This window comes from Pan paniscus, chromosome 19 (genome assembly GCF_029289425.2).
Source record: "Pan paniscus chromosome 19, NHGRI_mPanPan1-v2.0_pri, whole genome shotgun sequence".
NCBI lineage: Eukaryota > Metazoa > Chordata > Mammalia > Primates > Hominidae > Pan > Pan paniscus.
In genome coordinates this window covers 27,129,392-27,143,339 of record NC_073268.2, presented here as the reverse complement: position 1 = coordinate 27,143,339, position 13,948 = coordinate 27,129,392, and the positions used below count along the sequence as shown (strand labels likewise).

General features: G+C 39.0%; 1 protein-coding gene across 3 annotated transcripts in view; it reads right to left on the bottom strand.

The window, feature by feature from the left end:
* Positions 1-3,074: 3,074 nt before the first annotated feature.
* The window catches only part of DDX52 (DExD-box helicase 52), a 29,982-nt gene continuing 19,108 nt past the window's right edge, over positions 3,075-13,948 (bottom strand). Inside the window, exons 9-15 of one of the 3 annotated variants that reach the window (XM_034942026.3) lie at positions 13,689-13,779; positions 10,739-10,861; positions 10,468-10,618; positions 10,212-10,287; positions 9,103-9,174; positions 7,614-7,717; positions 3,075-3,674 (exon numbers count right to left, since the gene is read on the bottom strand). In XM_034942026.3, coding sequence (XP_034797917.3) covers positions 7,621-7,717; positions 9,103-9,174; positions 10,212-10,287; positions 10,468-10,618; positions 10,739-10,861; positions 13,689-13,779 — 610 coding nt within the window. In that variant the 3' untranslated portion in view covers positions 3,075-3,674; positions 7,614-7,620. Of the gene's footprint in view, positions 3,675-7,613; positions 7,718-9,102; positions 9,175-10,211; positions 10,288-10,467; positions 10,619-10,738; positions 10,862-13,688; positions 13,780-13,948 lie in introns of those variants that run through there. The other 2 variants (XM_003817942.7, XM_055101000.2) reach the window with 2 other exon arrangements.

Sequence of the window (13,948 nt, the reverse complement as noted above, 5' to 3'; positions counted from 1 at the left end):
TAGAAACAGTTACTGTCATTTGTCCAGATCATACAGCTACAAGCAATGAGGATCAGGATTCAAATCCAGGCCAGTTTGACTCCAAAGTCCTTGCTCATTTCACCAGAGCCAGCTAGTCAATTTTTATGTTTTTTCTTTTGCTGTAACTGCCTATTCACTAATTTCACTCCTTCCCTTCCTTGTGTGAAGCTGAAATTTATGTAGCACATAGTTCCAACTGCTTTGAAGGAGCTAAATTTAGTATTAATACACTGACAAACTAAGTTGATACAGGTTACTGTAGATACTTTAAACAGACACAATAAAGTCAAGGATCATAGATGTGACCTCAGTTTGTCCTGGAATCCTTTTTGTTCCTCTTGCCTATTGGTTTTTACATTTGCAGGATTCAACTCAGGATGTCGGCCTTCCATGACATCCCCAATCTGGGTTAGATGCCCTCTTGTGATGCTTTAGCATCATGGCCTTACATCTAACAGAGCACTTGCCACACTAGTCATGTGCTACATGATGATGTTTTGGTCAGCCACAGACAGCAGATACAATGGTGGGATGAGAAGTGGGGGGTGGAAGACAGTGAGACTGATGATCCTGACCTTTTGTATGCCTAGCATAATGTGTGTGTTTGTGCCATGGTTTTTAACAAAAAAGTTTTAAAAGTAAATAGTAAAACAAGACAAACAAAATTAATAGAAAAAAAGCTTCTAGAATAAGGATATAAAGAAATAAAGTATTTTTCTACAGCTGTACATTTGCATTTTAGGCTAAGTGTTATGACAAGAGTCAAAAAGCTTATAAAGGCCGGATATAGTGGCTCACCCAAGATCAGGAGTTTGAGACCAACCTGGCCAACGTGGTGAAACCCTGTCACTAAAAATACAAAAATTAGCTGGGTGTGGTGGCGCATGCCTGTAATCCCAGCAACTCAGGAGGCTGAGGCAGGAGAATCACTTGACCCCAGGAGTCAGAGGTTGCAGTGAGCCGAGATCATGCCACTGCACTCCAGCCTGGGCAACAGAGCAAGACTCCATCTCCAAAAAAAAAAAAAAAATTCTAAAAAACCCAACTGGACAACAAGCAAGACCTCGTCTCTACAAAATTTAAAAATTAGCTGAGTGTTGGTGGCCCGCACCTATAGTACCAGCTGCTCGGGAGGCTGAGGTTTGAGGATCACTTGAGTCTAAGAGGTCAAGGCTGCAGTGGGCCATGATTGTGCCACTAAACTCCAAATTAGGTAACAGATCCTGTTTCTCAAAAAAAAAAAAACAAAAAACAAAAAAAAACCTCATAAAGTAAAAGTTACAGTAAGCTAAGGTTAATTTATTGAAGAAAAAATATATATCTAATATATATAATACATAATATATATAATGTGTGTGTGTGTGTGTGTGTGTGTGTGTGTGTGTGTGTGTGTGTGTATTTTCAAGACAGTCTTGCCCTGTCGCCCAGGCTGGAGTGCAGTAGCGTGATCTCGGCTTATTGCAACCTCCGCCTCACAGGTTCAAGCTATTCTCCTGCCTCAGACTCCTGAGTAGCTGGGACTATGCCACCACACCCGGCTAACTTTTTTTGGTATTTTTTTAGTAGAGATGGGGTTTTGCCATGTTGCCCGGGCTGGTCTCTAAACTCCTGAGCTCAGACAACCTGCCCGCCTAGGCCTCCCAAAGTGTTAGGATTACAGGCGTGAGCCACTACGCCTGGCCAAGAAAAATATTTTCAATAAATTTAGTATAGGTGAAGTGTGCAGTGTTTATACAAGTCTACATGTTCCAACTGTCTATAGCATGCAGGACAGTAACATGCTATACGGGTTTGTAGCCTAGGAGCAATAGACTATACCATATAGCCTAGGTGTACTGGTAGGCTATACCATCTAGGTTTGTGGAATTAAACAACATGATGTTTACACAATGACAATATCACCTAACGATGCATTTCTCAGAACATATCTCTGTCATTAAGTGATGCGTGACTCTATTTGCTCCTTTATCTCTAACATTACGTTGTAAGGGTAAGGACTGTGTTATCAAGCCTGTATTCCTAACAAAATCTATGTTTGTTAAAGAAATATTTATTGTGAGTTTACTATGTGTCAGGTACAGTGCTAGGTACTTACAATTTGAGACATAATTTCATAGATGAGAACACTGAAACTCTGAGAAATTAAGAACTTACTCAAAGTCACACAGCTGGCAAATGGGTTGCACCAGTATACCTACCTCCAGAATATATATTGGGTAAAGGATCTGTTTGCATGAACAAACAAAAAAATCATATTCTTGTAAGTATTTTTACACCCTGTACCAGTAGGTCTTTCTTTAAATAAATTCCGAAGATGAACAATTTTTGTCCCATCTAAAATATTCAAAGCAAAGTCCACCTGTTCTGACTCTAGAACAAAAAGCTACGAATAGAGGAAATAAATAAGTTGAATTCAAATGCTGCTGAGAAAAGGGAATGTATATTATAGTTCTGTGGTAGTACTGATAACATTCAAGTCATTCTTAGGCACCAGTCTTACGTATATGAAGTCAATTTTTCATTCCATTGTACAAAACTCATATTTGAGAAAAATCTAATAGTTAATAGTCTCCAACACCATATGATCATAATCCTTTAGCTTAAGTAGAGATCTACTTACTAAATGAGGCACCAACCTAAGGAAAGATAAGCTGTAAGAGAATGAAGACAGAGGTGTATCAAGTAACAAGAACATTCTTATCAGGATAAAATGTTTATCAGTATTCAAATAAAATATCTTAAATGGAAAGAGACAGAAAAGAACATGGTTAAATCACAGAAAATGAAGAAAGGGAGAAGCTGATCATGATCTTGTACAACATTATGGCAGCACTAAGGTATTAAGTATCCAATACAAGGATACTTAATAGACCAAAGAATTTAAAATCCCAGGGAACTGGAATAACCAGCCACAGAAGAGGCCTCTCTTTGTTGTGGTTCACAACACAAAAGGCCATCAACAAATTAGGAAATATTAAAATTAAGAGAGCAGCAGGTTTCTTCTTGGTAGACAGCCCATGCTACCATCCACAAAGTGAGCAGTGGAAGGGGTATTTAATGTCAAGGCTTTATTTTGAATTTGTTCCAGATGCCTCTCCACAGCATTCATCACACCTTCCTTCACACTTGAAGGGAAAAGTCCTTAAGAGTTCACCACATTTTGGTGTTATTTTTAGCATCAACATTTGTTTTTCTATAAGAAGTATCTCTCTGGATTCAAACCACAGAAATGTCAATGAATGTTATTTCCATTGTATAATCATTTAAAAGTCACCTACAGAGCTGGGTGCAGCAGCTTGTGCCTGTAATCTCAGTTACTCAGGAGGCTAAGGCAGGAGGATTGTGTGAGGTCAGGAGTTCAAGACCAGCCTGGACAACATGGCGAGACCCTCATCTCTACAGGAAAAAAAAAAGGCACCTACAAATTGAAACTGACTTGATAGTTTAGGATCATTTATCACCAGTCTCATGTACTTGTAGTTGATTTCAAATGTTTGGTACAGGTGACTGTAAGACTTCAAGTATTCCATGAAAATAACATTCATGCTGGGATCATAAAATTACATTTCTGGGACAGTATTTTTAAAGTCTGTTTTTAACTTTTGTCTTCAAGAGCTACTTTCTTCTTGCTGTTCTGACCAGTGACCTTTTTCCTGTAAAGAGCAAAGTAAGAAAAATTGAATAAAAAATTCTACATATATTTACTTTCCATAACCCTACCACCAGTTTAATAAACATTTACTGAAACCTACTGTGTATCAAATAATGAGGCAGTAGGAACACAAAGATGCATTAGACATGGTCTCTGCCCTTTAGAAAATCACAATCACCTAAGTGAGGCAGAACCATCACAGTAAACTACATTACTACATGGTATGACACATAGATTCGGATCCTCACCTAATGAGTTCACATTGATTCAGTGCTTACTACATGCTAGAAACGGTTATTAAGTGCTTTACATGTATTAACTCGGGTAATTTTCCTAACAACTTATGAGGAGTATTGTATTATTATCCTCCGTTTACAGATGAGGAAAATGAGGCACAGAGTGGTTGACTTGCCAGTCATCACTCACTGGTAAATCCATGTTAGACACGAATCCTATCAGTCTGATCCTATAGCCTAGTGAAGGTTGAATGTCATTAACTAAGTGGTAACAGATAAAGGAAAAAAGTTTTGAGAAAATAATCAATGTTTGCAAACTATTATTACAGTAATACAAAGTTCTTTGGTGTATATTAACTCATATAATCCCAAATCCCAACTCTACACAGGGAAGTAGGTATTAGAACCAGTTCTTCTGGCTCCAAATCCAGTTCCTCCCCCACTCACTGCATGGGGCTGAGTTTGTGGTGCCTGAAGTGAGGTCCACTAGGCAACAAGGATTCAGGTTTGTAGCTCAATGGGGAAGTTGGGGCTGAAGATAACGACCTTAAGAGCTATCAGCACAGAAATATGAGCTGAGCCTATAGGCATGGGTGGGATCATTAAGGAAACATCTACAGCATAGAGGTAAGCCAGAGTTGGATCATGATGGGTCTTGCTTGTATGCTATGTTAAGTAGTATGGCCTTTACATATGAAGAAAATGGAGACACAACCAAAGCACCTTAAGCAGGGGGCTGATATGACAAGATTTATATCAAGTGTCTTCGAAGTCTTAGTACAAATTAAGTTTTAATAACCTCAGAAGAAGGCAGGTGCAGTGGCTCATGCCTGTAATCCCACCATGTTGGGAGGCAGAGGTAGGCAGATCGCTTGAGTCCAGGAGTTTGAGACCAGCCTGGGCAACATGGCAAAACCCCATCTCTACTAAAAATAAAACAATATTAGCCAGGCACGGTGGCATAAGCCTGTAGTCCTAGCTTCTCAGGGGGCTGAGATAGGAGGACCGCTTGAGCCCAGGAGGTCGAGGCTGCAGTGAGCCCTGATTGTGCCACTGCACTCCAGTCTGGGTGACAGATTGAGACCCTGTCTCAAAAAACAAACAAAAAACCCCAGAAGTATAAATGCTATAAACTTATAAAAATCAGCATTTAGACTGGGCGCGGTGGGTCATGCCTTAACCCCAGCACTTTGGGAGGCCGAGGCGGGCGGATCACAAGGTCAGGAGATCAAGACCACCCTGGCCAACATGGTGAAACCCCGTCTCTACTAAAAATACAAAAATTAGCTGGGCATGGTGGTGTGTGCCTGTAATCCCAGCTACTCAAGAGGCTGAGGCAGGAGAATCACTTGAACCCAGGAGGTGAAGGTTGCAGTGAGCCGAGATCGTGCCACTTGCACTCCCGCCTAGCGACAGAGATTCCATCTCAAAACAAAAACAAATCAGCATTTAAAGTATAATTATTTAAAATACTGATGTATCTTATTAAAATTCAACATAGCCACCATCTTATGTTCTAGTTGATTTTTGATCTTTGTAAAAACTTTCATCAGTTGCTGCTCAGTGCCTGAAAGGACTGCATTTGTTATCTTGGCTTTAAGACCATCCAAAGAGTAACACATACACAACAGTTCTGATGTGACCCACTCCTCTCCCACCAACAAGTCTATTAAGACAGATTAGGTGACCAAAGTGGCCAAGCATAACAAGGTTCGCTACCAATCCACTGGTCTAAGTGTCACCCAGAAACTGTTGTGACAGAAAATTAAAAATTAAAAATGTTGGCCAGGTGCAGTGGCTCACACTTGTAATCCCAGCACTTTGGGAGGCCGAGGTGGGAGATCACATGAGGCCAGGAGTTCGAGAGTTCAAGACCATCTTGGCCAACACGGTGAAACCCCGTCTCTAGTAAAAATACAAAAAAATTAGCCGGGCATGGTGGCGGGTGCCTGTAATCCCAGCTACCCAGGAGGCTGAGGCACGAGAATCACTTGAACCTGGGAGGTGGAGGTTGCAGTGAGCCGAGATTGCAACACTGCACTCCAGCTTGGGCGACAGGGTGGCAGAGCAAGACTCCATCTCAAAAAAAAAAAAAAAAAAAAAAAAAGTAAATGTGATTGTGAAGCATTCTCAAAACTGAATAAGTACAAATGGAATTAAAAGGATTGATTATTCAAATATACTTTTTTCAGTTTGTAGCGCTTATCCTTCCTAAGTTATTAAAAGTATGATAAAATTTTGAGACACTATATATACACTGTATATTTGAACCGACTTTTATTCCTCATAGTCAATACCAACATGTGAAAACTCTTGTTCACTTATTTACAAAGCACACTCTAATTTTCATGCCTCTATTCATCTTGTTCCCTTCTCCATGCCTAAATTTTACCTATCCTTAAAGATAGTTCTACTTTGTTGAAACTTCTGTAACCACACCAATTCACAATCATCTTTCTCTTAACTCCTATTTTATTTAAAAGCCAGTCTCTAATTTTCTGTCATGTACACGAATCTTCTTTACCTAACTTCAGGAAAGGATCTCATTTTATATTCATTTGTATACACTACCACCACCAAGTACCTTGCAGAACAACTTGGTAAATGCCTACTGGTTGATGGAAAGAGTTTTTTTCTAATGACTTCTATAGAACAGATGTGAGGTAACTGGATATAAGCATTAGCATATTTCACAATGGTAATATCCTAGGCCATTGATAGCACTCTCAGGGGAGAAAAAAAGAATAAATTATAGACTTGAACAATTCTATTAGAGTATATAATAACCTGGTTCTGGTAGAATGTGAAGAGTGCCATTTTCCTTAAATAGTGGAAAGAGTATAACTGTTCAAAATATCTTGGCCTATCCTTTTCAAAATATAAAGCTTCCTAGTATTACTGGGCAAAATAAGGTAGCCTGAATGAATGCTAAAAAACTATACTTTAATATTCTCATAAAACTCAGCTAAGCTAGCACAAATTTACCTAAGTAATACTTTTTACAGGTGTTACAATGTGCATCTGCGTAAGCCTGAGATCATATTGAAATCCTGCCCAGAATATGGAGCTTCAAAGAAGACTAGATCCATGTAAGTCAATGGTCCTAACTATTGGCCTTAGTAGCATGTCCTAATGTGGGCTGTGTAGAGAAGGTGGGCAGTATAATTCGAATTTATAGAGAATTGAAATAATATTTTCCAAGACGGGAAAAAACAGATCATCAACATATTGGTACAGAAAAATTCCAATATTAAAACAAATTCCTGGCTGGGCACGGTGGCTCACGCCTGTAATCCCAGCACTTTGGAAGGCTAAGGCAGGTGGATCACCTGAGCTCAGCCTGGCCAACATGGTGAAACTCTGTGTCTAATAAAAATACAAAAAAAAAAATAGCTGGGTGTGGTGGCGGGAGCCTGTAATCCCAGCTATTTGGGATGATGAGGCAGCAGAATGGCTTGAACCTGGGAGGCAGAGGTTGCAGTGAGCTGAGATCACGCCATTGCACTCCAGCCTGGGCGACAGTGCAAAACACTGTCTCAAAAAAACAAACAAACTAATTCCCCAATTATAGGCAACCTAAAATATATTATTTTTATCACGTTTTATAACAGACTGTAGTATCAATTCTACTTCTAAAAATTTACCTAAAGAAAAATTATGCCTACTATAACTTTATGATGGTGTCAAACAGCCATTTTCCTTACCACATACTTACTGTTTATCCTTAGCTTTTTCTAAGAAACATTTTGGAGTTGTACTAATGCTCTCCCTTTCCAATGGTTTCTTAATCATCTTTTTCTTTTGTTTGCTGAAAGTTACAAAGTAAAAAAGGAAACAAATTAAGTGCAACTTCAATTAGAAGAGTTAAAGCTAAAATTAGTTTTGATCCTTGATCACAAAATTCATTTTTTTTTTTTCCTTTGAGACGGAGTTTTGCTCTTGTTGCCCAGGCTGGAGTGCAATGGCGCAATCTCGGCTCACCGCAACCTCTGCCTCCTGGGTTCAGGCGATTCTCCTGCCTCAGCTTCCCAAATAGCTGTGATTACAGACATACACCACCACGCCCGGCTAAATTTTTTTTTGTATTTTAAGTAGAGATGGGGTTTCTCCATGTTGGTCAGGCTGGTCTCAAACTCCCGACCTCAGGTCATCCGCCCGCCTCGGCCTCCCAAAGTGCTGGGATTACAGGCATGAGCTACCGCGCTCGGCCACAAAATTCATTTTTCAAAACCATTTACTGGTTTAAGGTGGGGCTGTAACTACTTTAATAAACAAGATCGCCTAATAGGATTTACAGAGCTAACTCAAAGGGATGATAAATTCAATCAACCTTTTAGAAAGCTACTGACTGTGATTAAAATATGTCCTGTGCCAACCTTATATCCTGTGTCAACAAGCATCAGAGTTTGATTTTGATCAATTAAGGTTTTTACCAGCTTTATGAACTAAAATAATTCTCAGCATATTTTACTTATACTGAATACTTTTAAAAGAATCTGAATACTTCACATTTCAAGGATGAGCCTAGGTGCAGTAGCTCATGCCTATAATCCCAGCACTTTGGGAGGCTGAGGTGGGCAGATCACTAGAGGTCAGGAGTTTGAGACCAGCCTGGCCAACATGGTGAAACCCCATCTCTACTAAAAATACAAAGATTAGCTGGGCGTGGTGGCGCACACCTGTAATTCCAACCACTTGAGAGGCTGATGCAGGAGAACTGCTTAAACCTGGGAGGCAGAGGTTGCAATGAGCTGAGACTTCATCTCAAGGAAAAAAATAAACAAATAAAGGATAAAAAACTGGCAAGGAAATAACATGTAATATTCACAAGCACTTTTGGACTGGGCACAGTGACACATGCCTGTAATCCTAGTACTTCGGGAGGCAAAGATATAAGATAGCAAGATCACTTGAGGCCAGGAGTTCAAGACTAGCCTGGTTAACACAGCAAGAACCCATTTCTACTCCCCAAAAATCTAAAAAATATTATAGCCAGGCATGGTAGTACATGCCTGTAGTCCCAGCTACTTAGGGGACTGAGGCAGGAGGATCACTTGAGCCTAGGAGATCAAGACTACAGTGAGCTGTGATCATGTCACTGCACTGCAGTCTGGGCAACAGAGCAAGAAAAAAAGAAAAAAGAATGTATATACAAAGAGACAGACAAAGATACAGGTAAATTCAAGATTGTACCTTAGTAGTTTCTGAAAACCTTTTATGTATTCTGGTACAGGACACCCAGCCTGCTGTATAACATTAGCAACGCTGAAAAAGAAACCCATAAACATAAACTTGTATCTTTGCTAAATTGATGTTTATGAATGTAAACCCTCTGCACAACCTTACAGGGAACTAAAACTACACAAAGTAATCCACAAAGTGTTCTGATATATTATCAATTATTACCTGATATAATTAAGCACATTGGATTACAGAGAGAACTATCCACTGGGCTGAAATTAATGCACTGATGAATAACTATAGATAGCAGCTATTTCAACATTTATCAAGCCCTATAAAGCTGGTAAACTCAATCTTGGAGGAAGCACTGACTGAAGCCAGAGTCAAGCTTAAATTCATTAAGTGAAAGTGCCTACTATGGGGTTGGCACCGTTGCCAAGTTTTTTGTGTATAGTAACTTCTTCACTCTTCACAACAAGCCTGTGTTGTAAATACTATCACTATCCTCATTTCACAGATGGAAAACTGAGGTGCATAGTTACACTAATATTTGGGTCATGGGATTCACATGCTTGGAGTTGCTGAGGCCTATGGTGGATCTAGGTTGTTGGAATATACCCCTCTACACACGCACATTTGAATCTGCTTAAAGCGATATAAAGGCTGACAGGTGGCAGAGCCAAAGCTCAGAAAGTACAATCAAAATATTTACCAAAACTGATAAACAGATCTAAGTACAAACCTCCTTTGGCCAAAACTAGATTAGCTAGAAATGTGAAGTGTTAATCATCATCAACCAAAAATTACTATAGGCAGTCAAAATGCAGGAAACTCATCTTCTACATTAAAATCTAACATCAACCATTGAAAGAGTCCTATGAGTCTGAAACTTACAATGAACATTCCATTTTGAATATGTATTTCCAAATTCTAATAACGGAAGGGCAAAAACAAGGCCTTTTGATCATTTTTCCTTTCCCATGGCTAAAATTTGGTCAACTAACACCATTATCAGTAGAATTTTGGACACAGCCATTTTGTAATTATCTCTTAATTGAATATACATATAATAATAATGAAGCAATTTTGCCAATAACACTAGGTTATTTTTTCTAATTTACCTTCTTAATAATGGCTTATCATCCTCAGTGAAAAATGTAATTGCTTTTCCCTTATTCCCTGCTCTTCCAGTTCGACCTAAGAAAAATTAGACCATTAAAAAACAACACATTTTGGGGGGAAGTAGGCTCTCAAAATTCATTTATAAAAGTCACTGGATTTTCACAGCACTAAGAAGTGAGCATATGTGCAGGGAATAGCAGGGGTCCTAAGACAGATCAGTGGGTGACAGAGGGTAAGGAAAAAAAGACAACTCACCTATCCTGTGGATATATTCCACTGAGCTGGTTGGAAAGTCATAGTTGATCACCAAGTTCACACCTTTAAAATCAATCCCTCTTGCTAGCAAGGCTGTACAAATCAGAACCCAGATTTTTCCTGCTCTGAAACTGTGGACTGTGTTATCTCTCTGGTTAACAGAATATATATTAAATTGTTTTAGAATGAAAACAGGTACTTCATAAATTTAATGTCAATAGTTTAAAATCAAGTAGTTCTTCTGAGTTTCAAAGTACATATTTGACTTTACCTGTTGTTGTGTTCTCTCTGCATGAATAACATCCACATTAATACCTTCATATATGAGCTCATGAAAAAGTTCTTTAGCCCTTTCAATGGACTGAACAAAAACAAGAACAGGTGGATTGAAACCCTAAAAGAAGACAAAAATTGGCATACATAACTCAATCAAGAATACAATTGGTCATTATTTCATAATTTGTGGCTTTTAAGAACCCAATTCAATTTAGTGTACTTTCTTGGCCAAATTTCTTGGGCTAGTGGTCTAATTCTGCCTCCATCTTCGTCACCATTCTCTCCAATTGGTTATTTCCACTCAACTTGAACTATATTCTCCATCTTGCTAATTCCAATAATGTTGTCTAATCAATCCCCCTACACCCCCCTATGGTAACAGATGCCTAAACTTTGAAATAATCATCTCTTGACTTCTGTCCCTCAAAACCTTTTTTTATTCTGCTTAAAATGAAATAATTATCTTTTTAATTCATTGGGTTTTTTGGGGTGAAATTAATTTTTTTATTCTTATGGATTTAGGGGTACAGGTGCATTTGTGTTACACAGATATATTGCATACTGGGGAAATCTGGGCTTTTAGTGTACCCATCACCCCAATGGTGTACACTGAACCCCACAGGTGGTACTTCATCCCTCATTAACTCATTATTTATCCTAATTCTGTTGCTCTCCCCAAGCTTAGTCCTTGGTTCTCAGTTCTTTCAATATAATCTTTATTTTACTGAGTTGAATCTCTACTACTATCTCTAAGTAAACATTTTTTTTTTTACTACATCTGATGTCTGTGAATCTAAGCAAATTATTTTTACATTTACACTATCAAACCCTTACTCTCTCTCAAACCAGCTTTCTATCTTTTTAACTGTTCATATTAGAGTTTCTTAGCCTTTTTTTTTCTTTTTTTTTTTTTGAGACGGAGTCTTGCTCTGTTGCCCAGGCTGGAATACAGTGGTGCAATCTTGGCTCACTGCAACCTCTGCCTCCCAGGTTCAAGCGATTCTCCTGCCTCAGCCTCCTGAGTAGCTGGGATTATAGGCGCGCACCACCACGCCTGGCTAATTTTTTCGTATTTTTAGTAGAGATGGGGTTTCACCATGTTGGTCAGGCTGGTCTTGAACTGCTGACCTGATGATCCGCCCGCTTCGGCCTCCCAAAGTGCTGGGATTACAGTGGTGAGCCACCACGCCTGGCCGAGTTTCTTAGCCTTTTTATGATGGCTTAAACATCTCTTTTGGAATCTAATGAAAGCTAAGAAACTTTCTAATAAGTAACTACTCATTCACACAAAAATCTTACGTATAATTTTAGAGGGTTTGCAGACCTCCCAAAGCTCATACATGGCTAAAAATCTCTGGTGTATAATCTCCAAGGAATATCCTGGAAAACCTTAAATTTCCTAGTACCAAATGATTCTCTTAAGAATATTAATAAAATACATTTAGCATTTACTATGTGCCAAGCACTATTATATAATAAGTACTATGCTTGTACTAATGAATTAATAGTAAAACAGCTCTATGAGGTAGATATTATTATCCCATTTTACAGACAAGGAAAATGTGGAAGAGAGGTTAAGTTGTGCAAAGCTATAGTGGTGGAGCTAGAACTACCCAAGTAGCCTGGCTCCTGAGTCCATGGTCTTAACCACTAAAGCAAACCATTCTATAGTCACCAGGTACTTGCAAACTTTTCCCTTTTAGCCTCCAACTATACTTAACGTCCCACCACTAAGGCTGCTGCCCTTATTTCTTCCTCATCTCTGCCCACCCCAGTTGAAAAGCCTGATTGGTTTCCTTACTTTCCATCTTTCCCATTACAATTCACCTTACATATTACTGTTTAACTAATTTTCCTTAAAAATTATGTAGTCACAATTAGCCGGGCGTGGTGGCAGGCACCTGTAGTCCCAGGTACTCGGGAGACTGAGGTAGGAGAATGGCGTGAACCCAGGAGGCAGAGCTTGCAGTGAGCCAAGATGACGCCACCGCACGCCAGCCTGGGTGAAAGAGCGAGACTCCATCTCAAAAACAAAAACAAAATTATGTAGTCACATTCTTCAAAAATATCCTAACCCCAGCTTTCCTGTCCCACCTGGTTTTCTTTAATTCCATACCATAAACTGTTTGCCTTAGACAGGTAACTGCTTCATTAGTCTTCAAACACATGGTGTTCACTTCCACCTCTTAAGGGTTTACTCAAGCTGCTCCCCCAGCCGTCAATGCTCTTCCCCTCCACGTTTTATCCTGAAAATCCTTCAAGGATCAGTTTAGTAGCATTTCTTCTATAAGGCTCAACCAATTTGGCTCACCCTGGTGGCCCCATTATGACTATATGGATGCTTAAAAAAGTACTCTTTAGCCCTTTATGACACTTTATCAGAGACTATCTTACACAAATGTATTTATTTTATCCCTCTAAACAAGACTAAATTCCAGGGGCAGGGCTTAGGAGATTTCTTGTATTGTCCAGTGCTGACACCTCAGTACTTTTTAACTATGGCTTCTACTCAGTTCTTACTGAAAGGATAAAAACAGAAAACCCCACTCAGTGTCCTACAACACCCCAGTTCTTCTATAAGAAACCAGAGGAGGGATGGAGCAGGCAAATGTGGAAAAATGAGATTCTCAGGGCATCAGATAGATCGTTTCCTAGCCTAATCTGAGCTGAAAAAAGACAACTTACCATATTCTGAGAGGCAAGCTTCTGTCCCTTGGGATAAGAGCTGGGACAACATGCTTCTTAACCATTTACTCCTAGATTACTAAATACGATGCAGGATGATCATATAGTTAGCACAATGTACTTTCTTATCAATTTACCAATGGATTACTGAATACGAGGCAAGATGATGATGATACAGTGCTACCACTGTAATAGCCTCCCACCAGTAATATAAGACTTGGCAAACTTTACCAAAATTCAAGAAGGTAATACAAATATACCTTTTTAACAAGTTCTCTCATGGCCAGAAGTTTTCCGGTCTCAGATCCAACAAAGAGAAGCTCTTGTTCTACAGTTTCTACTGCAGAATTCCTGGGAAGAAAATATACCTTGTAGTTTGTAAGAGTTAATTTTTGCTTTTTCCCCTGAACTCTAAATAAATGAAAAAATTTACACACAACTCCAACAAAATCAATTTTTCCACTGTCAATATTAATAAGTACTGAATTATTTATACTTTAACTTGAAGACAAAATTGTTA